This window comes from Mirounga angustirostris, unplaced genomic scaffold (assembly GCF_029215605.1).
Source record: "Mirounga angustirostris isolate CCGP_5_RB_7025 unplaced genomic scaffold, mMirAng1.0.hap1 SCAF_5, whole genome shotgun sequence".
NCBI lineage: Eukaryota > Metazoa > Chordata > Mammalia > Carnivora > Phocidae > Mirounga > Mirounga angustirostris.
In genome coordinates this window covers 179,518,624-179,545,615 of record NW_026991713.1, presented here as the reverse complement: position 1 = coordinate 179,545,615, position 26,992 = coordinate 179,518,624, and the positions used below count along the sequence as shown (strand labels likewise).

General features: G+C 52.4%; 1 protein-coding gene across 17 annotated transcripts in view; it reads right to left on the bottom strand.

Annotated features, from left to right (window-relative positions):
• Nucleotides 1-26,992, bottom strand: part of CUNH7orf50 (chromosome unknown C7orf50 homolog) — a 152,363-nt gene that overhangs the window by 88,982 nt on the left and 36,389 nt on the right. Inside the window, exon 7 of one of the 17 annotated variants that reach the window (XM_064593471.1) lies at nt 16,000-16,531. The exons of 14 other annotated variants lie outside the window; for them this stretch is intronic. In XM_064593471.1, the coding sequence (XP_064449541.1) occupies nt 16,424-16,531 (108 nt within the window). In that variant the 3' untranslated portion in view covers nt 16,000-16,423. 2 more of the 17 variants (XM_054507749.2, XM_054507748.2) reach the window with 2 other exon arrangements.

The window sequence follows — 26,992 nt, the reverse complement described above, 5'->3', positions numbered from 1 at the left end:
AGTCCTGAACTGCTTGAAATCTTGAATGGTAATGAGGTAGCCAGGAACTGACCCACAGCCTATGTCTCCAAAGCCCACGTCCCTTCCTCTACAGCACTCGGGGATCAAGAGGTCAATCAGGGTCACAGGCTCAATCCTTTCCCAAAGGTGCACCAGACGGGACATTCTGGGCAGGGAGGAGTGGAATGGAGAGCCCCTCCAAAGATGTCTGGGCAGGAACTGTGCCTGGCCAAAGCCCCAAAGCATCGGTCAAGGGCAGGGACCTCCTATCCCCAGGCAGCCCTCCACATGGGCTGTCATCCACACGGCGGACATGGCTGTGAGAGCCGGAAAAGGCCAGCCCTGCACTCATCAGCCATCTCCTGCTCCTGAACGGCCTCACCAGCAGGTCTTTCACAGCTGGTGCTTGCCCGGGGCACAGGTCCAACAGGGCCAGACACAGCTCCTACCTCTAACCTTTCGAAGCCCATCTCCTGATGTGTAAACTGGCAGCAGAACTCCCCCAGAGAGTCCACTGGACGGTCACTAGAAGGGCAAGTGCAAGGTAGAGATCCTGACTCAACAGAAAGGAATTCTTAGCCCAGGCTGGACAGGCGGCCTCTGGAGTCTTCTCTGAGCCCGAGACCCTAGAGCCCGCGCCAGAGACGACGGAGCCTGTGTGTGCAGGCTGCCTGGCCCATTCAAACGCAGGCCATTCTCAGAAGCATTTGCCTGAGAGCGGAGGCTGATTTAATTATTTTGTCAGGAACGCCACAAGATAAAATCAAGGCATTTGGTTGCCTTGCTGTTTCCTGGTAGCCTGGCTCTCCCAGGCACTGATGCTCTAACCCCACCAAGAGCTCAAAAGTACGGAGCTGGAAGCACACAAAACCCACTGGTGCTAGCACCGAATAGGACTTAATAATTTTCTTTGTGCTTAATAATTAACTCTTGATTATGAGGGTGACACTTCCCAGACCCTGCATCCCCCTGGGAGGGGTGGAGGCATTTGGGCCATTACAGCCTCCCTGGGACGTGCCCTCTCGTCTTTCAAGGTGGTACGGGTGAAGCAGTCCTGAAACTTCTACACACATTCTGAATGGAGCATGTTCGTCACTGAGCCCAGTTGTTCTCAAGCGGACGGCAGGAGATGCAACGTGGAAGGGAGGAGGGCAGGCAGGGAGGGCCCCGGGGTTGATGGAATTGGGGGTGTCCAGAGAACCCCGAGATCTCTAAACTAAGAATATGTGCAGGACGGCACACGGTGTGTGCACATGCGTGACCTTATGCTCTCTAGCTCCATCTGCTCCAAGAGGCCAGGAAGGGCCTGAGCGGCTATGGGCCCAGCAGCACCCAGGCCATCCCCCTGAAAAGAAACCAGGCTCCTCAGAGAAATGGCCACTTCAGGCAGGGCAGGAGTACAAGGTGAGCCCAAAATGAAGAAAAGCTTCAAGAGAACGACAGAGTCACATTAAAATGACACGGGGACCTACCTGAAGGGATCCCACTAGCCAAATTCAGCATCAAGACAATTATAGACTACTGAAAGACAAGAATCCATGCGTCCATTCCAGCAATGAATACAGGTAAACATAACGTAAATGAAATGAACGCGGAAATAAACAAACACAGTACAGTCACACAGAGTGAGTGAGCCTTGCCTGCCTGAGAGCGGAGGGCTCCCACGGGCTGGCGATGGGGGCGGCTACTGTGGCGGTCTCAGCGAAGCCCGGGACAGGCGAGAATTCCTAATGGAGGCTAAACCCAGGACACCTGATGGAGCAGGACATCTGTAGAGGCTTCGTGCGTCCCGTCCGGCCGGCCGGCCGGCTGCTTCTATGTCGGGGAGACAGGCACCACATCACAGAGACGGGACGGCCCTTCACGGAGAGCCGACAAGGAACTCCCATGGGCAAGGGCGGTCCAGATGTGGACCCCAAATAGTGCACGACGTCTCCATGTCCTATCTGGGATTGTGACCTCAACCTGGACAGGAAGAAGTATCAGAAAATCCAAAATGCGGATGGGGTAATGATCCAAAACGTCACGTCAAAGAGACAAAGAAAGGCAGAGGGAGTGTCCCAAATTAAGACAGGGTAAAGAGATAAAGCAACTCAGTGCAGCATGTGACCCTCAACAGGATGTTCTGCTAGAAGGAAATGCTGCAAGGATACTGTTATGGGGCCAGGGGACAGGAGGAACTGCTTGGTGCTGAGAGCTGTCCCGCGGTACATGAAATAATGCTCTTCTTCTAAGAAAACACACAATTCAGTATTCATGGCTGGGGCATATCCACAGAAAGACGCAGACTGAGGACAAGCATGCACACAAATGTCAAAGCAAATGGGACAAAAGGTGCAGAATGTCCATTCCAGGCCTGGGTATAGACCCAAAAGAACTGAAACAGGTGTTCAAACAAAAACTTATACATGATTACTCACAGCAGCACCATTCCCAATAGCCAAGAGGTAAAAACAATTCAAAGGCCCACCAACAGCTGATGTTCTAGCCGCCAACAGATGATGGTCTGGCCACACAATGGGATCCTATTTGGTCACATAAGGGAATGAAGCACAGACACCTGCCACGGCGTGGACGAACCCTGAAGACCTGAGGCTCAGAGAAAGAAGCCAGACGTGAAGGGCCATGTGGTCTATGACTCTGTTCAGCAGGCCCATCTGCAACGACCAGAAGCAGGCAGGGGGCGCAGGGGCCGGGGGAATGGGGAGGGACACTAACAGGAACCAGGTTTCTCCGGGGGGGGGGGGAATTTTCTAAAATTAGATCGTGGTTAACAGTCAAATAACTCTGAATACACTGAAAACCACTAAGTACACACTTTAAAAGGGTGAATTTGCATTACGTAAATTACGTCTCAAAGAAAGCTGCTGTTTAAAAACAACCCCCGGTCATGTGTTCCCACAGCGGTTCTTCCCTGCTCAGACACGGGCTCGCGCCTGTAAAACCACTCGGTGCCCTCCAAGGCAGTGCGGGGTCTGCCGGCGCTCTTCCCTCCACCCACCGGGCGCTTCACAGGTGCCAGGAACACCTGCCAATGGGAAGGCTGATCCACCCAGGGTCCCAGAAGCTGCCTTCTCCTAACGAACACTCTCTCCTTGCACACTGCCATGTAGTTCAGGCTTTACTTTCTTTTCCATGGTGGGAAACTGAGCATTTGGGGTGTCTTCTGACATGCTGGCAAATTAAAAACAGACCAACAGAACTTGAATAAGAAGTAAAGCTGAAGGGGCACCTGGGTGGCTCAGTCGGTTAAGCATCTGCCTTCAGGTCAGGTCATGAACCCAGGGTCCTGGGATCAAGCCCCACGTAGGGCTCCCTGCTCAGTAGGGAGCCTGCTTCTCCCTCTCTCTCTCCCCCAACTCGTGCTCCCTCTTTCTCTCTCTCTAATAAATAAATAAATCATCTTAAAAAAAAAAAAAGAAGTAAGGCTGAATTTACTAAGGGCTGAGAGGAGTGGCCAGGCCGGTCAGGCAGGGCCAGCAGCCCGAGGGCGCCAGTCTCCGAGGCTGACTCTCCAGCCTCCAGCTCAGAAAGGAAGCAGGTCAATGGCCACCTCTCTGCTGCGTACTGTGCTGGGGCACCTTCACAGGGCCAGCTGCTCAGGACCCTAGCAAACAGAGGCTTCCTTACCAGACCTATTCTTACCCACACCTGGACTATGCACCTTCTGTTTGGGACAGAGCCCCCCCTGGGCAAGCGGAGGCTCAAGATGCATGACACCCATCATGTCCCTGTTTCTCCTCTCAGGTCAGGTGAGCTGTCTGAGCACCGAGGTCCATCTCTGCACCCATGCTCATCACCTGAGCCAGGGAAGAGAAGCCTGCGCTTCTTCACACGACTCATCACTGAGGCCGAAGCCTGCTGTGGATCTGATCGGTGAGCACTCCACCTTCGCAGCTTCTGGCGGGTCGGGGGTCAGCCGCCCAGCAGTCGCCAAAAACTGGAAGGGAAGGAGGGAGGAGGGTGGTGTCATGGGTAAAATGCCCACCAGGTCCCAGCCTCTCCCTCCCTCCCACCCTCCCGAGTGCCCTACCCAACCCCATTCTATCCACAGGACAACCTACAGGACGGTGCAGCCACCATCAGTCAGCAAGCCCTTGCCAAAGATAGAAGAGTCCCAGATAAGTGGGGTGGCCCTGTCCAAGACAGCGGGACAGCCACAGGGGGACCCGCCAAGGCAGGGACAGACACAGTACCCACTTCCAGGAACACGAGGCCTGGCACAGCCCCATCCAAGGCTCCCGCCCTCCCCGATGAATGGTCCAGGCCAGTGAGCATGTGCACGGCCTCAGGCCTCACCTCCACACCCAGTTCTGTGTCGGCAGAAAAGTGTTGGCAGCTGTGAGTTAATCTGGTTTTTGCCATTGTCCAGTGGGCGGGGGTTCTCGTCTGGGAACAAGGGTTTTAAAAGCCAAAGAAACACAAAACAAAAGTGCATCAAACCTGACTGTAATTCTAGGCCTTTATCCCAGGGTGGAATCAATCTAAAACTTATCACAAGACATCAGCTGTAGGGAGTCCTGGAAAGATGCCAGTTAGTATCAGAAAAGGCCACGTCCCCTAGTCTCTCGCGGGGCGGCCGGTTCTGCTGAATGCAGACATCTACTGACAGGAAGTCCCTTACAAGTTCCTGCGCCTTCTTCCTTCCTCCTGCCCCTGCCTGGAGAGTTCCTAATGTGCTCGCCCACCTTCTGCCTCCCGGCCCCCTTCTCCTGGGACCTGAGCTCTGGGAGCAGGGGGCTGTATGAGACCCCACAGCAACGAGAACAAGGCTCTGCGGGAAGCACTTGCTACGCAGAGGAAGGAAGACCCCAGCGGCGGCTCTCAGCACCTCAATGTGGCTCTGAATGGTCACCTGGAGCACGAGTGAGTGCTCAGTGCCCACCCCCCACCCCAGGAGGCCAGGCTTTCCCAGGAGGGTCACAGCCAACTCCTGCAGCCAGCAGGAGAGGTCGGAGACACAGCCCCGCCCAGGACACTCAGTCTTCAGCAAACAACACAGCTTTTCCCTTTGCGGACTCAAAAATGTAAATTCCCCCAAATGAAGAAAATCAGAGCAGGCCCCTTCAGAGTCCCGATTCCTCTGAAGAGTGAAAAAGCAGAAGGCTCTTGCCCACGAAGTCACTGCACAGAACTGCCCCAGAGGGACTGCAGTCTATCCCCTGGGCTCAAAGACCGGATGGAAGGAAAATACCCAAATCCGCCAGGTGGCCCCATCAACCTGCCCCCGGTAACAGTGGACGCGGCTCGATCAGGCCACATACATCATTTCTACACCTTAAAAACACAGGAAACCTGAAGGCATTGGGGGGGGGGAGGCGCCCAGACCAGTTTCTAGAAGAAAGCAGGAAATAGGGGAGGGGAGTTGCAATGTCCGGAGGGCACCCGTCACCCCACGTGGCCCACAGTGAGCCGAGGCTGCAAAAGGCTGCGCTAGAACTACCCCCAGCTGACACACTGGTGGCCCGAGCCCCGTATCGCCTTCGTCCCACCCCTGCAAGTGCACACGCACACACACACGTGTGTGCACTGTATGTACGGCAGGCTAGAGACCAGACGCCCTCAGTGCCGAGGAGCGCACAGCTGCCCTGCGACGGGGGGCTGGGGAGCCAGCCTGGGGCAGGCGTTGAGGTGGTGCTCGTCTGCCGCACCCCAGACCCGCTGCAGGAGCCGACGTACGCTTCCGGGAGGACACGGCCATCCCAGGCGGCGGAAATGCCCGGAAAGATTTCTGAAGCGCGGTGACCGGGAGGAGCGGGAAGACGGCCGGGGACGCAGCGAGAGCAGCGGCCGACGCACGGATGCCGACGGGCTCCACGCTGGAAGACCACGTGTGACGCCTCAAACAACTGCTTATCGCACTTAGAGAAACAAGCATCAAACTTGAAAATATCTGCAGGGAACATAAAACTATAAAAAGAAACAGGAAGTAGAGCGAATATTCCGAAAGCACAAACTTCCACAATCTCCAAGTCGTATGAAATAGATCATTTCAAGAGCACCGTAACTACTGAGGAAACTCAATCCACAATGTAAAAGCCCCTGAAAAAGAAACCTCCAGGCCCAGAGGGTTTCACTGCTGACGTTAACCAAACATTATAAGAAGAACTGACACTAAATACCCTGATTCAAAATCAAAGACAGTACAAAAAAACCTGCAGATCAGTGTTCCTCATGAATACAGATGCAAAAGTCCTTAAAATGCAGGCAACAGAATTCAGCACCACGCAAATGTCACTAGCTACTGGGACCACAGAGGACACAAGGCGGGTTCAACGTTCAAGGACCCCTCAGTTTCGCATGCCGTAGTACACAGGCTGAGGAAAAATCACATGAAAAATCACAACTGATGCAGAAAAAGCACTAGACAAAATTCATGATAAAACCTGAGAAGATGAAAAGAGGAGAGTTTCCTCAACGGAATGCCGAACATCTACGCAGTGTGGAATACAGCAGAGGGGAACGGGACCCCCAGGTCCGAACCTGAGTGGGACTGCCGCTGGAAATCGCTGACCGACGGCAGCGCTCAGAGCAGCCCCGAGGGAGGAGGTAAGGAAGACCGGGAAGGGTGAGGGCCTGAGCCAGGATGTGGCCGGGCTCTGGTATATGCTGAAGTCGCCAGGACTCGCCGACGGACTGGATGGGGGTGGGGGAGGCAGCCGGCATCAAGAGACAAACACAAAGAGGAAAGGACACGCATGGGGACTCCCTCGTGCGAGGACCCGGAGTCGTCAGACTCACGGACAAAGAGGGTAGACGGTAGGGTCCGTGCGTCACGGAGACAGGGTCTCCGTGCGCGGGGATGGAACGTTCTGGAGCCGGACGGGGAGCCGGCTACACAGCAGTATGGATGTGCTCAGTGCCCCCAAACTGTGCCCTGAGAGTGGTGAAGATGGGCCATTTTATGTTACGTGTATTTTACCAGAGTAAGAAAGAACAAATACAAGCATTTTGCCTGAGCAACTGGAGCAGCGCTGTTGTCAGGGGAAGGCTGAGTGAACGGCTCTGGGGAGAGCGAGGACTTGAGTCTCAGTTACGTCTTGAGTTCCCCGCTGGACGTCCAAGCGGGACACTGAGTGGGAAGCGATTTGGGGTCTGAGGGCTCTGTGCTGGGGCTGCATGTCAGAGTGGCAGCACCTGCACCTGGAACCGAGTCACTCAGGAGGCCAGCGCGGGAGCTCAGACAGCAGGCAGCCAAGCACCAGGCCCCAGGTCTTCCAGCACAGAGTGCATGCATTTCCCAAAAGCTTTGAAGCTGGGTAGTTCAGATCTTTGCCTTTTATTCCGAGGCAATTTTTCCTCTAAATACGAAACCATCAAAATATTAAAAGCCCACAATGAGATGTTACTCAAACATACAATATTTCTAAAAGTCTGACGAGACTAACTGCTATAAAAAAGGTCTATCGTGAATTCTCGTCTGCTGCTGTGGGAACGTCATTGGGTCTGCACTTTTGAGAGGTCACTGGGGGTGTGCCAGGCTGCTTCTCCAGTGGTCCCAAGGGTCCCCACGTCCCGACAGCCATGCCCTTGTGTGCGGGCTGGACCCTGCAACATGCTTCTAACCCAGAGACTGCAGCAAAATTGATGGAAAATCACCTTCGAGACCAGCTATAAAAGATCATGATGTTCCTTTGTGTGCCCTCTCTTTCTCTCCCACTTTGACAGAGCCAAGTGCCATACCGTGAGCTCCCCACGGAGAGGCCCACATGGCAAGGCGTTGAGGGCAGCCTTTGGCCAACAGCCGGCAAGGAAGCAAGGCCCTTGGCGTAACAGCCAGTGAGGATGAATCCTCCGTATAGCTGGGGAGAGAGGGTGGATGCAGATGCCCATGCCCGGAGCCCCATCGGGCCTTCAGGTGAGACCACAGCCCCAGCCACACCCCACCAGCAGTTTGAGAGAGACTGAGCCCCAAGACCCAGCTAAGCCCCACCCAGACCCAGATCCACACAAACCTGGTTATTTTAAACCACTAAATTTCGTACTAATTTGTTACATAGCAATAGACAGCCATGCTGCGGCTTTATCTAGTGGAGATGAAGATCCACCAATCCCAAGACCCTGCAATTCCACAACTAGGTATACAGCCCCAGGGAAACATGTGCACACGTGTGACAGGACACACGTGTGAACGCACTGATCCCAGTATTGTTTATAATTGCCAAAACCTGGAGACAAGTCAAATGACCACCACCGGAATAACGGGTAACCATGGTATATTCACACACAGAAAAAATGTACACTCCAGAGCCACACAGCAGCGCACGGCTAACGAAAACCAATAAAGTTCAGCTAAAAAACAAAACAAAACAAAACACGCATAATGCAAGTGCATCCACATAAAGCTCAATACAAGCACAAGCAAACTGCATACTGGGAGAACACCTGAGCAACACAACTCTGGAGAAAAACAAGGAGGTGACGACAGGAAGAGCCGGCGTGGTCCTCTGTCCTGAGCTGTCTGTGGCCTCCTCTAAGCTGTGCGTACCCCCTACTTGTGTATCTCATAATAAAAAGGGAAGGGGGAGGAGGAACAGGAGGGAAGGAGTCCACCACAGAGTCCGGTGATCCGCAGCCGTAAATGAAACCTGCAGCTGCTCAGTTTAAGACCAGAGGCTCAAATGAGAATTCACTAAGAGTCACTACCAGCCCCCAGGCTAAAACGGCCTTACTTCCTCAGTAAAAGCAAAGGAGCATTGCAAACCCCACCCCACACTCCATGCTCCTGTTCTTAAAGGTTAAGTCGGGTAAAGGCTAAGATCAGACAGGACGTTGATGACACGAGACACTGAACTAGAAACTTCAACAAAGAAGAGGAGCATCATCTCCTCCATGCCTCAAAACACCATCTGGAGAGAAGAAGTCTCCCCTAAAAGGGCAAACTTGAGAAGAAAGAAGAGGTGTATGTATGCAGGGGGTCGACAGGCAGGAGGACGGGCTGGGGAAGTCAGGAGAAGAGACAGAAACATGCAGCCTTTGTGCTACCCAGCTCCTTCCCCGCCCTGAACTGACTGCTTCCCCGCGTTTCCTGGCTCCCTCCTTGGGGTTGGGGCACCGGCGCTGCTCCAACCCCCTGCAAGCCCAGGGACCCCCACAAGCCGAGCCTCTCTGCACCCAGCCACCCCATCAAGCTTACATTAGTTCATTCCCCTACAAACACCTAGAAACATTTCTGGCCTCTTGCTTCCCTTAAGCTCCAGAGATGTACAATTTTGCCTTAAAAACTCTTAAGTACAGATTAGTCCACCAGTAATGAATACAAAAACTGAGAAAAAAAAAAAAAAGACTACATTTTCTATTTGTTTTTTATTTTATTTTATTTTTAGAGGAGGGTGGTGGGGGAGAGAGAGAATCCGAAGCAGGCTCCACACCCTGAAGTCATGATCTGAGCCGAAATCAAGAGTCGGATGCTTAACCGACAAAGCCACCCAGGTGCCCCAAGACTGCATTTTCTATAAACAATTTATCCTGAGGGAAGGACCTGCCTGCTGGAGATGAGTGAACTCCTTCTCCCTAGCTGGCTGCCGGCGGACCGGCTCCAGGGCCGGTCCCCTGAGTTCATTCTGTCCCCAGACTCAGCTCGAGCCGTGTGGCTCCTGGGGTTCAGTAACAGGCCACTTACTACTCAAGCGAATGCCCTGCCCAGACACGAGCACTCCAGGTCTGCTTTCTCAAAGTACAATCCTCCTTGTTTGTTTTTCTTGAAAAAAGTTCTATTTTCTTTTTAAAACCAAAGTGCCATAAGGCTGTGTGAACCCAGGACAGTTCTAATTTTCAGAGGGTTTACTTGCACAAGCTGCCAATGTGGGAGCTGAGGGTGTTTGTTTTAAGAGGATGCGGGGGCAGCAGGAAAGACAGAAAATACCACAGGTTTGAATTTCTTCCCTACAAAATACATACTACAGGGAAACTCAGTTTATATGCTCGGGAACATCTCCACCCTATGCTCCAAGTTACAAATTTATGATTCCTCTTCAGACATGCTGGCAGCAACCCTGCTAGCCCGAAGAGCAGGGTAAGGGCGCCAGGCGGCCCGTGCATCCAGCACCGACATTGCAGCCCAGCTGCTCGGCAACACCTGCGTCTTCGCCTGGCCTGGGGACGAGCTGCAGCTTCGAGAACAACTGACCGCCGTCAGGCCCTGCACAGCAAGGCGCAGCCCCAGGCTCTCGGGCCAGGAGCACTGCTCAGCCAGGGCCTGGAGGACACAAACTCGCGCGTGAACGTGGCCGCGCAGTGCCAGGGCGCTCTGTGAGAGCGGAGCCTCACACACACACACGAGCATACACACATGCACATGGGGATGTGTGAGCACTCACACGCATGTGCACGCACACTCGCTCTCAGGCTCGTCAACACTCCCCTGTGCATCACCCACGTCCTGGCTGACTAGGGTCCCCCAAGCCTGCCCTCCGGGAGCACACCGCCCACTCCATCTGGCATGGCGGAGAGACCCCTCCATCCTGAAAACGATGGCAGATACCACGTGCCACTGGGAGAGGCAGGCACTCGTGGCTGCCGACATAAAACACGTGACCCGTGTCTGGTCCTCGGGAATGGCTAAGCTCCTTCAACACAGTCTACCCTCACAGAGCGGCCACGCAACCCAGTCTTTGCACTTCATGAGGGACCGTCAGCCAGAAGCAGAAGCCGCTCTGTGAGACACCGCCATCTGCCCCCCACACGTGCGAAGGCAGAAATCCGGCATCAGGTGCTACCAGTGCTCGTTAGGACATGTCGGCACAGAGACAGACGTGGTCACCATGGCATCCCGAGGCTGGGAAGGCTGTCATCATTCAGTCGCACAGATCATCCCTCGTGTTTCAACTCCCCAAGTGCAGCTATACCATCACAAGTTTGCCGATAAAACTGCTCATGAAGCCTGACTTCCTGATATGAAATCTGAGACGTATGAAATCCAGACCCCGTTTTCATGTATAACTCGGTTAAAGGAACAAATCACAGTGCCAGGTACTGAGAGCCTACCACAGGCCAGCACCGTGCTACGCGTTTGCTGTGTGCGGTCTCAGGTACTCTTACTGCCCCCTCGAGCTGGTGCGCGATCACCCCGACTTCTCAGACGCGATGCTGGGACACAGAGGGGTCACTCTGCCTTGGGTCAGGGGGCAGGGGGAGCAGGAGGGGGTCTGATCCCACAGCCAGACTCTACTAAGAACCTACCGGCCTTTACAGTAAAACGTAAACGGAACACCAATTCATAAAAGTGCCCTGAGCAAATGAGAGATTCACTCAAATTGTGCCTATGCTGCCCACACATTAATGCCACCCTCCCCGAAGGAGGTGTGTCCTTGTGTGTACCACTTGTTCCAACAAGCAAGGAGCGACGACCACTTCTTCAGCACTCACTGGCGGCAGGTGCCATGTCACCCCTCAATCCACGGCCTCCGGCATCCTCATGGCCGCCCTGCACCACCCCCGCATGACCTCCATCTGACAGTGATCAGAGAGAAGCTGGTGCCCCAGGCCACACCCCAGCCCACTGCCCTGCTGCAACCCAGGTCTAGCCAGCAAGCCCCTAACACTAAGCGCTGCCCACAGCCCTCCTCCCTGAACTTGACAATGAGGTGATCGCGCCCATGACAGACTCCCCCGGGGCCCATTCTCCCCTTCCTGCTTTCAGGGACAGAGCCCCCAGGTTTCGACCAGGCTCCTGGCTGCCCAGCTGGAGATGACAGTCAAGGCCTCACCCATGGCCAGACAGGAGCCGATGACTAAGGTGGGGTCAGCAGAGCGTGAGCAGAGGGCAGCCTGAGGCTTCCCGGTCATCTCCTCCGTGAAGACGAGGCCACTGGCCCCACTCCATCTGTCCCCTGCCCCAGAACCAAAACACTAGCACGGTGAGCCACCACTGACCACACAGCAGGGACAGCACACCAGCGGGGGGCAGAGCAGTAAGATGACCCAGGCGCAGGTGCCTGGACAACCCAGGCCTGGGCCACTCACCCCTGGGCTCTGGAATAAACATGTAGCCTGCCTGCTTAAGGTACTGAATCTTGGGATCTCCGTGTTAAAGGGGTCGGTCTACACCCTGATACATGTGCGTAAACCTCATGCTTAGATCCTACTTTCTGGTTCCTTCCCAAAACAGTCATGGAGCCCATTTTGCACCCCGAGCGCCATGCTCCATCTGCGGTATTCCCAATGGCGGCACCCGGACATTCATTCCAGCCTGCTGATGTCCTGCAGTCACAGATATCCATCCTGCCCCGGAACCACGATCTGGTACCCGGCCAGCTGGCCCGGTGGGGCGGCGTGCCTGGCTTCAGGTGGCAGCCATGCTTAGTCCTGGAGAATGTGCAGGGCTCTGGGACCAATGGAGGCTTCAGGGAGGTAAGGACGGCATCGTCCGATCAACCTGATGGTCACTGTGAGCCAGGCCCTCGACCTCCACTGTGATTCTTAGCCCATCAGCATGAAGTAAGAACTAATAAATACCTAGGAAGTCTGATATCCACACCTTCGCAACCGCATTTACTTATGTATCTGGGCAAACTGCAGTATGGCTTCCTCCAGGTTCATAAAAGTATATTCCTGAGAGAGGACCATGCAGCTCAGCCGGAAAAAGACCATCCTATGCCATTAAAACTTACCAAAAGAATGGCAAGTTTAAACTAGACACTGTTTATATTCCTAACAGCAGGAGACATGAGCTCTGTGCCTGGGAAAACCATCTTCAAAGCAGCAACTGTTTTCCCAGCTGTGAATACTTCATCCTGGGAAATCTTTTCATACCATTACAAAAATAATTTTAAAAAGATTGAACAAATATTCAGCCTAATCTGCCCATTCTGGTATTTTAGACCCAAAAACTGGAGAACTGCCTTCTGTACATTGTCTGATTAGCCAGTGACTAATCTTTCTTATGAACATTAGTGAAGGTTCTAATGAAATAAGCTTCCTTAAGTAAATGTAGCATCCACTCAACTGGAAACAATAAATTTAGTGGCTTCCTTTGAACAGCCAGGAAGTGCAGATAATTCCAGCAGAAGGGGCAAGGCAGGAAGCACCCCACTTCTGCACGTTGTTTTATGAATACGTGCAAACAAACAGAAGAAAATTGGTTCTGATGAAGGGGATGGCCTGGTGGTCATGGGCAAAACCAGCCGGAAAAGAGCATGCGCATGTCACAAGTCAGCTCCTGGCACCTCTGGGGCAGAATCTCCCATAAGCTTTAAAACTCCCAATGTACACCAGGACGGAAAGTTTCAAGGCACAGACTATATGACAACCCCCTTCTAAAGCCAAGAGAAAAAAGAAGAAAAAAACCCAAAAAACAAAAACCAAGCCACTGAAGCAGAGATTCATTCAAGAGACCAGGTTCCTGGCCGGCTCTGCTTTCCTAGGCAAGGAGAGGACAGTCCCAGCCTCGGGCCTCCAGGGCTGTCTGGGACAAGGGAGTGACAATGCTGGGCCTCGAGGAAAGCAGGACGGAGCCGTCCAACCCCGGAGGGCTGGGTGGAGTGTGCCTCAGTCTCCAAAATGGCAAAAGGACTACTTGAGGGTGAGACTGTGATCCTTACCTCACAAACTGTGTGATGGAGCGACGTGCACCCTCCTGGAAGCCAACCACGTCTTTAAAAATACTTACAAATATGCTAACGTACCAAACGTTTCTCTCTCAACTTCTCCATGTTTTCTGAAATTTTTCACCATGGGTGTGTTTTATTTTTATAAAGTGTGGGTTGGGGGGCTTTATTTTCAAAAATTAAGTTAAGAATGGTATGAAAAACGGCCATGTATAAATCAAGAGTGCATGAAGAGCTCAAGTGTGGGAGAGACACATCCTCAGATCGGTATCTTAGGAATGGCAGGGACACTTAAAAATGGAACGCGCTAGGGGCGCCTCCCTGGTGCAGCTGGTGGAGCGCCCGACTTTTGGTTTCAGCTCAGGTCGTGATCTCAGGGTCGTGGGACCGAGCCCCGTGTTGGGCTCTGCGCTCAGCGTGGAGTCCGCTTGAGGTTCTCTCTTCCTCTCCCTCTTCCCCTCCCCCTGCGCGTGCACGCATGTGCGCGCTCTCTCTCTCTCTCAAATAAATAAATAAATCTTTAAAAAAAAAAAAAAAAAGGAAACACACTGGATGTCAGAAGGGTGGAATGGGGGGGGCTTCCTCTGTCAAGTTTCCTTATTCACTGTTTTGATGCGATTTGTCCAGTAAACAAAGCTTTCCCAGGGCAAACACTGCGTGCACCTATTGGAAACGGCCTGTTTTCTCGTTCCTGGGTGTTCGGAGACCCGGGCAGCACCACCACCTCAGGCAGCGAGCAGAGGCCCCCAAGCCCCAGCGCGGCGCAGACGCAGGTGCCCCAGCCCCTGCGGGACACTACCGAACTCTCTCTCCTTTGCAAAGACAGGCAAGTGAGTTGTTCCCCCAACGTGTGCCTGGGCGTCGTGGACAATCCAGACCACAGCCAGAACGAAGTCTCCAGAAACGAGCCGGTCAAGAAACAGGCGAGTGCCTGCCACGTTCCTGTGTGCTGGGGGCGAGGGTGATGAGTGAGCAGATGCTGTCTGTCCTTGGGACATGTGGCCAGAGGGTGAAGGAGAGGCTGAAAAGCATGGACACAGGGAGATGGAGGGCTGGAGGCCACCACAAGGTTTCAGCGGTGAGCTGCTTGCGGTGAGAAGCACCGTGTGCATTAGAGAGCTCCAAGGGCCATGAAGGAAGGAGGACAGGGTGGAAGTGGTCAGATCCAGGGTGTCCCTGACAAGTGCAGAAGAGTCCCACGTGGGGAGAGGGGGTCCGGACCGTGGCATCTGAAGGCACAGGCCCCTCCCTCACGCTGCCACTGTAGCGTCCAGGGACAGCTAAGTGGAGGAACAGTGAAGAGGAATCAAGTCACAGTGCACGGCCCGCAGGGAGCCAGACTAGAGCGCCCCCAACCCCCAGCCCTGAAGGGCAAGGGCCCCGGGTCAGTGGCTGCCACCAGCCTCTGCAGGGGAGGGATGATCTGCTGCTCCCCACTGCCACGGGCCGGCAGGAGGAGGGAGGTGGGGAGAGCCAGTGGCCAAGAATGACAGCAGGTGGCGTGTGCACTGGCCGTGAGAACACAGATGTGCAGCCGTCTGTGCGTGCCCGGCCCTCCCCGCGCACCATCGCTCCACAGCCCGCTAGAGCGCGTCCCCGGATCATTCCCAGGCTGCACTGCAGAGTCTCACGGAGAAAAGATACCAGGATTGTCCTTGTTTTTCATCTTTTTCCCCAGCCAAGTTTTCCACTAAAAGAACACTGCTGGTTCACAACTTGTAGATGCCTGAGAACTCCCGGAGACCTTTCCCGTCATCCGCTGCATCCGCCGTGTCCGCCCTGTGAAACACATCTCCCATCTCCTGCCTCAGCTTTAGGCAGCCACGACCTCATGCCTCCCCTTTGCTGGGACTCGTGGCATCAGCATGGGAAGCTGCCCGTCCGGGCCCCAGGCCCCCAGCCCAGCAGAGGTGGGGCTCAGCAAGCCCGTTCCTGCCCTGGAAGCCAGCCTTGCTTCTCTGGTGGCTCGCTCGCTCCCATGTTGCAGCCCGGCTGGTTTATTCAGCACACCGCGTGTGAGTTTGGGACTGGATGCACCCCTCTTTGATATTCACGCTGTCATCTACACCACAAATCTCTCAGCCATTTTATCTTCAAATACTGCCCTTCTTCCACCTTCCCTCCTCTCCCTCTGACCTGCCCTCCTGGGTTCCCCGGCAACACATCACTGTGCCCAACTGGGCATGTGCTCACCTCTCTCTTAGCCCGGTCTGACCCACCCGTAACTCCATGATGAGAGTTTTACTTTTACTATTTCAATTTGACTCCTTTCAACTCTTCCCATTTGTTCTCAGGCTAGAGGGAAAAAGGACAGAATGCTGACTCTCCCGTTATCCCCCAAACACTTTAAACCCATTTAAACTCTTCCAGGCCCTCTGCCTTGTGCTTCTTATGAATTCTGTCCCCTGCCTTACCTGCTGACTTTGAGGACAGGTCTTTCCTCTTACGGACTGTGCTTTTTCAGGAGGGTTGTTCTCCTTGGGAGACCCCGTGGGGTGGTTTGCATTTGTCCCTGCTGGAGGGTCTGTGAATTCCACTGGTCCAAACAAGTCTCCTTGTGAGTTTCTTGACCAGGGGCTCCCATGCTGTGGGTTGGTGCAAATTTGGGTCTGGCTCTGACATACACCGTTGGTTTGGGATTCTAATTCTGCGTCACAGACTCTTTCTTCACCCACCCTGGCTTCTTGCTATGTCTGCCCAATGGGTAGGATTTTCTAACTCATGTGTGAAGGACCCATGGCTCTTGGCTTTGGGGCAGGAGCTCAGTTCCACTATCTGCACATGAGTACACACCTCACGTGGCCATCTTGTTAGAACAGCACCCTTATAGGGGCGCCTGGGGGGCTCAGTCGTTGAGCGTCTGCCTTCAGCTCAGGTCAGGATCCCAGGGTCCTGGGATCGAGCCCCGCGTCGGGCTCCCTGCTCGGCGGGGAGCCTGCTTCTCCCTCTCCCTCTGCCCCTGCTTGTGTTCCTGCTCTCGCTGTCTGTCGAATAAATAAATAAAATCTTAAAAAAAAAAAAAAAAAGAACAGCACCCTTATAGTGGAGGCCCAGTTTTGATGCCGTTCGGGCCACCAGCTCCAGCTTTGCTCACCAGTCTGGCTTTGAGCTTCTTTATTTCTTGCACACTGCTTGCTTTTAGTTACGTCACATAATTCTGTTGGCACATTTCTTCAAGCATGTTTATGTGTTTGAAGCAGAAGGAGGTATTTCTCATGTCAGCCCATCAACCAGACTGATAGAAGTCATATGTATATAGTGTGTGTGTGTGTGTGTGTGTGTGTACGTATTACCTCAAATTTCATCACAGGCTGAAAACCGTGGGCCAACAGGTCACCTTGGGAACATAACCTACACAAATGGTATGGAGCCCTTCTCTGGTCACTCCCACATGGCTACTAACTCCAAGTTCATTCTCCTAACGGTCACAGCTCACATGCCACCCGACTCCCAGGTCAGCATGCAGGCTCACAGCTTCCCTCAAGTATAGTGAGTGTAGCTTCCAGGCATGAAAACTAAGAACGTTTAAGTGATGCTCACAGTTTTGGGGTGAGCGTCAGAGCCTGGACTGGAGCTGAGGATCACAGCCTCTCCCCACCACCAGACCCTTGGTTGGGACCGGCTTCCGGGCTCCATGTGTGACGACATCTCAAGGTCCTGCACATAACCTGGTGCAGACGCCAGCAAAGACACCTTTCTGTCTACCAGGCAACCGGTTCCCTCCTTCCCTCCTTCTTCTGAGGGGACCCAAACCACAAGCATCGGCTCCCCAAATGCCACTCATGCCCCAGCACTACACAGTGTGGGGGCCACACCAGAGCTGGTCTCATAGGGCCGAGGGACTGTAGGCAGGCACACAATACAGCCCGGTCCGGCCAGGAGGCTGAGCAAAACAGACCAACCAACCAGTGGTGAGTTGGCTGCCAGGCACTCCGAGGCAACAGGGGAGAGGCTCAAGCAGTGGGCCAAGTACTTGGCCTGTAGGAGGAATTCACCCAAAATGGCATGTGCTCATAATCCTCACACAGCCATTCTTTGCTTCCCCTCGAAACGCCTTAGAGGGACCAGACATATATAAGAACGCTCATCACCAGTGAAAACTGATGTGGAGATGTTGGGGCTTGGAGCTGACAGCCCAGAAAGACTTCCTGGGAAGTCTTCAGTGCAAAAAGGTGGTTTTTATTAAAGCGCGGGGACAGGACCCCCGGGCAGAACGGGTTGCTGCTGCCACCGATTGTGAGGGGCAGCTGATTACATTCTCTTATCTTGGGGGACATAAAGACAGGGAAGTTTCCGAAAGGATTTCCCTATGCTAAAGAAGACTCCCAGGATCCTGGAGGCCTAGCTACTGTCAAGCTAAGGTTGTTTTTCCCTCTAACAAGGCACTATAAGATGGGGCGCTTCCTGGAGGAATGTTCTATCCTGCCTGTTTCAAATATCTGTCAATGCGCTGCAGGTTATAAGGAAATTTAATTTTATCTACATTTCCCTTTGCCTTTGTTCTCCAAATCAAAAGCAAAACAACCGGCTGTCAAAATCTGGGGTCTCCTCCAGCCGCGGGGTGGAGCAGGCCTCCACGCTCAGATGCAGCCCAGGAGCAGGGGTTCCACTGCCTGCCTCGCAGTCCCCAAGACCTCAACCAGGAGGCCCCCGGCTTTCTGAGGCAGCCAGGGGACGCCTCACTGCACGCCCCTCAAATTCCTGTAATGGCTGGAGAAACATAACCCCAAGGGGGCACAGGGCAGGACAGGGTGTGGGGAGGCAGTCTGTGCAGAGGCCTGGGAGTGCAGAGCCCGGAGGGAGCAGGATGGCCCTGCAGTCTGGGAGAGGCAGAGGGGCTGTCTGCTTAGAGCAACAGAAACGAGAAGAACTCGACTAGAAAACTATCTGAAGCATAAAGCAAAGACAAAGAGTTCTTAGCATAAGGAGCAAGTTTTCTGATCAACACAGAGAAGACAGGCTTTGCAACAGAACTGGTAAAAACAAACAAACAAACAAACAAACCCTACAGGCATCCACAAAAGCAAATGACCAGTATGTACATGGAAATGACCATTCATGGTTGTAATCAAGGAAAGTGAAATTAAAGCAACCGTGAGCTACTTTTCTGTCACACTAGAAAACAGGAAAAACAAATTATAGCGCCCAGGGCTGATGTGGGTCACAGAAAATACATCCATTGTGAAAATACTGAGGATATACTCCAAGATATTCACCAGGGTTATCTCAGGATGGTAGAATTAGTCTTTCTGATTTCTTCCGTGTTGTTTCCTGTAATTTTTTTTTTTTTTCTTCACACTGGTCATGTATAACTCAGGAAAAATAACAAACATTGCTTTTTTAAAATTCCACTTTGCTGAGTTACTTTCTGCTGAGCAGAAGGAAGCAAAGCTACAAATATCTCGCTGGCTGGCCCCAGCAGCAGTGAGAGCATTAGCAGTGGATGTGCCGACAGCTGGATTGGGGGTGGGGGGAGGATCCTGTTTTCCTTGGCCCAGAATGAGGACTGCCATGTCTCCATGGCAGCAGGGAAAGCTGACTGGCTTCCAACTTTTCTGCAATTCTTCAGACTTGACAAATGAGTGGAGAAAACCCATTGTAGAGACTGAGGGGCACACACACACTCAAGGCCAACCTAACAGACCCCGTGGTCCCAGCCACCTCCGAACGATGCCCAGTGAGGCCTGCCACTCCCGAAAAGCTCCTGGAGAAAGAGACAGGATGTCACACAGGGGCAGGGCAGAGAAGGCCACATCAAACCTGGACCCAGGAGGACGGCCCCGCCACAAAGCCAGGACAATGCCCCAATACCAGCCTACTGGCAGTTTCCAGAACTGACCAAGCCAGGGGCACACATCACCAAACGCTGGAAAAGCAAGTTTTAATTTCACCTCTCCTAATTCCTAGGGCACTTTTGTGAGCACCACCATCATCAGAATGACTGAAATAAAAACCAGAGAAACACCAAATACTGGTGAGGAGGTGGAGGGGCTCATCTCGCGCAAGATGGTGGTGGGAACGTAAGCTGAGACAGCCGCTCGCTCAGAAACTAAACATGCATATAGCAAACAACCCAGCAGTTATCCTCCTGGGTGCTCACCCCAGAAAAATGAAAACTCGTGCTCATGGATGTTCATAAAAGCTTTATTCGTAAAAGCAAAGATTGGAAACAACCCAAATGCCCTTCGTTCAGTGAGTGAATGGCTAGAAAGGGAGGGTCCCAGGGAGGGTCCCACCGTCACTGTGGTGGTGGCCCCAGCAACCTACACCGGTGATAAAGCTGCACGTGCACCCACAGGCACCCACAGGCACCCACGTGAGCACACGCACACACACGAGCGTGCGCACAAACACACATGGAAGTGCACGTGCACGAGTACGCACAGAACTAGTAAAACCAGAATGAGCTCTGTGGATTGTGCCCATGTCCATTTCTGGTTTTGACACTGTGGTCTGTGATCAGTGGGGGAAACTGGGCAGAAGGCACACTGGACGACCTCCCTACAATTTTTTGCAATTTACTATGTATCTGCAATTACATCAAAAATAAACTCTTCTGGGCTCCACACTGGGCCTGGAGCCTACTTAAAAAAATAAAAAATAAAATAAACTCTTTCAGAAAACATCAAAGTGAGCACCCCAAAGGCACAGTTCTAAGCAGGCCCTCTAGACGAGCCGGCCCCGTCCACCTGCCAGAGGCGGCTCCCAGCGGGAACAAGGCTTCCTCACAGGCAGGCCCGGCCCTGAGCCACGACCCTGGGCCACAAGGACACAAAGTGGGCGGGACAGGGTCTGGAGTACTGCAAGGGGCCTCACATGGCACCCACTTCCATCCCCCTCCCCACAGGAACCCTCCCAGCGCGAGCCCTACACACCCACCCTGTGTTGGCCGGAGCGTGCCCAGTGACAGGTGAACTCGCTACCTCTTATTTGATGACTCTGACTTTCAAAAGTACCGCCTCATTCCAGGCCAGCATCTACCTCCCTGTGCTTTCTGCTCACCGACCGCAAGAGAGTAAGAAGGCTCACACATGAGCAGTGCAGAGCCCGCTTTGTCACCAGAAAGCCCCTCGAGGATTTAAAGGCAGCTTCAGGGACTCACCACACAACCACCTACACCACCCTGAGGCCAGCTCCTCACAACGGTCGTCAGGACACCTGGCCCCAGACCGCCCCCAGATGGAGGCTGAGCAGCAGAGAGTCCAGATGGGTTTTGTCCTCTGCAGTACCACCAGCCTTTAAAATCCTGAGGCGAGGTTCCCTCTGAGATTTCTGTGCTCTGTGGATCTGTATTCGCTTCCCCAACAAGCTGCAGCCAGGATCTCAGCCAGCAGCCTCCTCATGGGACAGAGGAGCCACAGACCGGGGGACTCAGGTGGCTAGAGCCTGGACTGTCGGGGCTTGTGTCCGGAAGAGAGCGCAGGTGTCCAAGCTCGCCACATTAGCACCAATTGGTGGTTCTGCTTCCTGTCTATGTAGATACCAATTTTATATTTCAAATCAAATGTTCTCTTGCCGCTCACAGACGCCGTATTCTTTTTCTAATCAGCCCTCTGTGTGGCGGTGTCCATGGTAACCTTTCCCCCTGCAGCAACAACACAGGGCCCTCATCAGTCCCTAGGACAAACCCAGAGGCCTGTCAACCTTCCCAGGACCCCCGATAAGGGCCATCCCTTACCCAAAGTGCAATCCCTGGGCTTCCTTTCATACTGTGGAGACCCAGGAACTTGGGGCCGAAAGATCTGCAGCCTAAGCTGCCAGACCTCCGTCAGGGAGGACTGCTCCAGAGCAGGGAACGAATCTGGGTTGGGAGCAGCGGTGTGGGCCAGGGCCCAGCACGGGTGGGCTAGACTGTTTAGACCAGGGGAATGCAAACTCTGGGCCAAGGGCCGTGCCCGCCTATTTTGGTAAATAAACTTTCTTTGGGCGTGGCCGTGGCCGTTTGCTTACATACTGCCAGTGCCCTGCTTCTGCTCCACACGTGTGGCCTGAGCAGTAACATAGACCACACGGCCCACGAGGCCTCAGACATCTCCTAGCTGGCCCCAAGCCCTAATTTGATTTAGATCAACTCTCTGAGGTGTGGGAGAGGCATGGTGACCAAAACGCTGGCGAAAGTACAAAAACCAACTATTTTCACAAAGCGTCAAAGAACTGACAAGAGTAGGGAATCTCCAGGCCCAAACTGAGTGGTACCCAGAAGCTAGAACCCAGAGTCATGGCAGGACATGGGGGCCATTCTGTCCTGAGGCGATCTGCAGATGCCCAGAAGTCAGAACTTCAGCTCTGGTGGCCTCCCAGGATGAGAGGATGGACTCAAAGGCCAGGGCCCCCCAAGGTGGAGAGCCCAGAGGAAGAGCCACCCCAAATCTCCTCAGCACCTTTCTGTGAGCACCTTTCTGCTGAAGTAAGATATAAAAAGCTGTGTCTGGGGTGCCTGGGTGGCTCAGTCGGTTAAGCGTCTGCCTTCAGTTCAGGTCATGATCCCAGGGTCCTGGGATCAAGCCCCGTACCGGGCTCCTTGCTCGGCAGGGAGCCTGCTTTTCCCTCTGCCTGCCACTCCCTCTGCTTGTGCACTCTCTCTCTCTGACAAATAAATAAATAAATCTTCTTAAAAAATTAAAAAAAAAAAAAAAGAGGTGTCTGATTTTGTAATAAACCGTTACTGTTTTTTTAGAGGGAAAGGGTTATTTCGGAGAGGGGATTGAGAGATTTTTTTTTTTTTTTTAAAGATTTTATTTATTTATTTGACAGAGAGCAAAAGAGCACAAGCAGGAGGAGCAGTAGAAGGAGAGGGAGAAGCAGGCTCCGCACCGAGCAGGGAGCCCGATGCGGGACTCGATCCCAGCACCCTGGGATCATGACCTGAGCTGAAGGCAGATGCTTAACCATCTGAGCCACTCAGGTGCCCCGAGATTGTTTTTAATCCTGTACGGATGTTAAACTTTACCACATGCTTTGCAAGCACGTACTGAGATGAAAAATGGCCGCAGACACAGGCCCCTTCCGTTCTTCTGGAAACACCCAACCCAAGATCAGGCCTGCGTCAGGCTCCCCTTCTTGGGACAGTCCATTCACCGTTTGCTACTTAAGGCAAATGGGAGGAAATCAGTGAGAAATACTACCTACCCCCCAGGGTCAGAACCCAACCATCACTGGGTTTTCTCATGTTTTGTGCGATTTTTCTACCCTAACAGTGACTGATGTGACTGTAAACCCAGATATAAAGCAACATGGTAAATTAACTAGGCTCTATCTAAAAAAAGTACAGTTTTACATACTGTGTGTTTTGCTACAAGTTATACGTGAGAAAAGCCAGTGCAGGTTACTACAAACAGGAGACCGTCCCAAAGCCCTCTAAACTCTACCGCAACCCTCATAACAACAACAACAAAAGATCACCTTGCCTAATTCACCTTCCTTTATAAAACAGATCTATTATTAGATTATTAGAGTTGGTTGAAAAATACGTACAATAATGAACAGTGCGATAACCTCTTACACATGAAAACATATGTTAATTCAACATTAAATAAAACCTGTATCTGTAGCAGCACAAAACACAATTTTTAACACATACTTGCTGAGTAAGTTAAATGTCCTAACTTGAGCGCAGCAAGCTGCCGCTAGGTTTGATCAGTTATAGAAAAGTTCAGTGAGGGGTCAACACGGAGGATGTGAGAAAATAAGGAGTGGAAGAAAATTAAAAGGTTGGTCGGGCCAGGAAGCTCAATTTCAGAAAGGAACGTGGGGCGGAAGGAGAGGAGGGGCACACTGCGTGGCCGAGCAGGGACAGCAGGGTGGCCAGAGCGGGCCCCAAGGGGCCCAGGGGTGTCCAGTGCAGGCAACAACAGGACTCCTCGCAAACCAGCCTCCACCGCCGAGTTGTATTTTGACGTTATGTGACACAAAAAACAAACCAATGGAGTTTGCCTTGTGCTTGCTACAGGAACCCTGTCCAAGTCACTCACTCCTGGACAGATACGGAGATCTCCTCAGAAAAAAGCATGAAACTTACATGAAGGACTTAAAAACTACCCCAATAAACCACAAAAGACTTTTCATGAAACCTGAAAGCTGATGCCAAAACTCATACAAAGAAAAAAATATGTGACAAAGGCCAAGAACACCGTCCCCAAAACATACTTACTCTATTCAATCTTAAAACACACTTTTAAAAACTGAAGAATTACACAGTGTGGCAAGAAGCAAGTTAAATAAATAACGGTGTGGTAACTTAATGGGCTACTATGCAACAAAACTTAGAAAAAATACATAAGACAATATGTTCATAACTGTGGAAGAGAGAAGGCAGCCTTTATCTTAAGGGGGAAAACAATACCAGATTTTTTTTTTTTTTTAAGATTTTATTTATTTATTTGACAGAGAGAGAGAGAGAGAGAGCAAGCACGCACAAGCAGGGGGAGTGGCAGGCAGAGGGAGAGGGAGAAGCAGGCTCCCAGCTGAGCAGGGAGCCCTATGCAGGACTCGATCCCAGGACCCTGGGATCATGACCTGAGTCGAAGGCAGACACTTAACTGACTGAGCCACCCAGGCGCCCCAATACCAGACAGATCTGACATCTGCCTGTACACATGGAGAGCATCACCATCAAAGGCAAACTGGGAGAAAGTATGTGTAATACACGAACAACAACAACAAAAAGTTCCTCTAAAAAAAGGCAAAAGATGTGACGAGGAAATTCATGGCGGAAGACAAATCCTTAATGAATGACTAGAAACCATCTCAGTCCCTTGAGATTACGAAAATACAAATTAAAACAGGCCCTACTTGGATGGAGCTCCGTGTTGGGACTCTACACTTAGCAGGGAATCTACTTGAGGATACTCTCTCCCTCTGCCCCCCAACTCTCTAAACAAACGCACAGGTCTTACTCTGCACCCACCAGATCACCAGACACAGAAGCAGTGGGGCCCACGGACACTGCACCACGTGTTCACCTACCGACCCTCCCACCCGCCACTCCATTTCCAGGTGTGAACCCAAGAGAAGCAGTCACACAAACGCAATGGACACACGGGCACTTGGCAGGCGTCCACAGGTAAATGCAGAAACAAGGTAAAGGACCGTTACCAGGGAGGCTGTGAGGACACTACACACTCCAGGGAGATGCTAAGTAGGAGTTACAACCAGTAAGGAAGACCCACACAGGTGGACTGGGAAGCACCTCCAGGAAACAGTGAGCCAAAGGACCTGTTAACAGAAAGTGTAAACCACAAAGAAAAACTGATAAAATTAGACTTCATCAAAATTCGGAACTTCTGCTCTTCAAAAGCCACTGTTGACAAAATGAGAAGGGCAGCTGCAAACTAGGGAAAATATGCTTACAGAACAGAAATCAGATAGAAAACCTGTATCCAAAATATGTAACCAACTCTCAAAACTCAACCGTAAGAAAACAATCCAACAAAAATGGAGAAGGGAGGCAAGCAAACACTTCACCAAAGATAACTTACGGCAGCGAGAAGGCAGACAAGATGCTCATGCCACCAGGGAAATGCTAGTGAAACCACAAGAAATTACGATTTAAATACGAATAGTTTACTCCACGTCACTTATACCTCAATAAAGCTGTCTTTAAAAACCACACACACAGTAAGATACAACTACATTCCTGAGCGTGGCCAAAATTAAAAATATTGATGGTATCAAGTATGGCCAGACACACGGAGCATCTGGAACCCTCAGGCACTCCGGTGGGAATGCACAGTGGTGGGGCCACTTTCAAGACAGCTTAGCAGCTTCTTAAAAAAAGTAAACACACACTTACCATATGGTCCACCTGAGTCCTGAGAATTTACCCAAGAGAAATGAAAACAGAAAGCCTTGCACACAAATATTCACAGTGTGCTCATTACAGCCCCAAACTGGAGACACCCCAAATGTGTGCGAACTGGTGAGTGGAGAAACAAATATGTGGTCAGGACACGGGAGTATTACTCAGCCACAGAAGGAAAGAACTCAGGAGGCAGCAGAGCTCGAGCGAGCTCGCCGAGACAGGACAAGGGGATCTCGGCCTCCCACCAGCTTACCGTGGGCCTCAGGGCAATCATGGACTTCTCTGGGTCTCCCTTTTCTCTGAACTCCCTCAGCCCTGAAGCCGGTCAGTTTATAACTCCAGTTGGTTGACAACTTAGCATTCAGTAGTCACCAAGTGGAAAACAAAACAATGGCAGAGGGGAACTTCTGCTAGAAAAACAATTTAGGCTCCCAGGGAGCTGCCTATAAAGATTAGCATCCCCTCAGCCCCACTAGCTTAACAACAAAAAATCTACTGCCAGACAGTAATATTTCTTGAGGCAAAATACCATCAGAATGAAGTATTTTGGCTCTGAGCAAATTCTCAAGGCCCTAGAGTTCACAACCTCACTTGATGGTTTTATAAAGTGCTTGTTGGCTTGATGGTGGTAATTCCTATCCCATTTTCGAGATTACAAAGGAAGGAAAAAAGATGGTCCATATGGAGTAGCTGTGCTTCCCTTCCAGATAAGCAATACTCTGTGACCACTCAGAGTGTGGCAGCGCGGAGCCCGGGCCTCGTCCAGCGCCGCTGTCTCTGGCCACGTTCCCGTAGAGCCCCTGGAAACACAAGGGGCACGCGAGGCTACACTGGGAACTCAGGAGCCAAACGGCTAATGCGCAGCACGTTATATTCTGAAAGAAGAAAAGTGGCTGTTATTGTCGCCATGCCCTGCAGACTTCAGGAATGCACTGTCATTCCCAACGTGGGACGGTCTGCTCGACAAATCCGAGATCTTTCTCCGAAGCACATCACCAACATTTATAGTGTGGGAGCAGATGCCAAAAAGGAGCCGGGTATATTCCTTATACGGTGCTAGGCATTGCTGCCAATGCACACGGCTGAGCCGCCCACTGACTGGCAACTCCCCGCCCAGCTACCCTAAGGGGCCAGGCCAGACAACACTGAAGGTCCCGGTCCCAGGCTTCCTCATGTGCACCAAAAGGCAGCCAGACGCAGGAAACCCAGCTGTGAGCCTCTTCTCTATCCCAGCTAGCCAGGTAACCGAGCAAGTACCAGGACACAAGCCCACAAGGACACGAGTCTCTCCGGTCGACTCACGTGTGAAGCCAGGACAAGAGCCAAACCTGGGCCTGTGGCATCCCAGAGCTATCCCATGATAACTCCAGGGCTCTGCAAACACAGGGTTCTCACCCATGAGATGAAGGGAGGAGGCCCCTGCTCACCACCAGCCACCCCTCCTGTGTCCAGACAGCCAAAGCTGTGTGCACTGCAGGACCCCCTCCCACAGGCTCCCCAAGGCATGCAGTGGCCTGACCGACCCTGAGGGGGCAGACGCATGATGCCATCTCCCTGGCGTGTGGCCCAGTGTCTGGGACAGAAACCAAATCATGGAGTATCTCCTCAGCGGGGGTGGGAAGACCCGCAGGAGAAACACCATGAC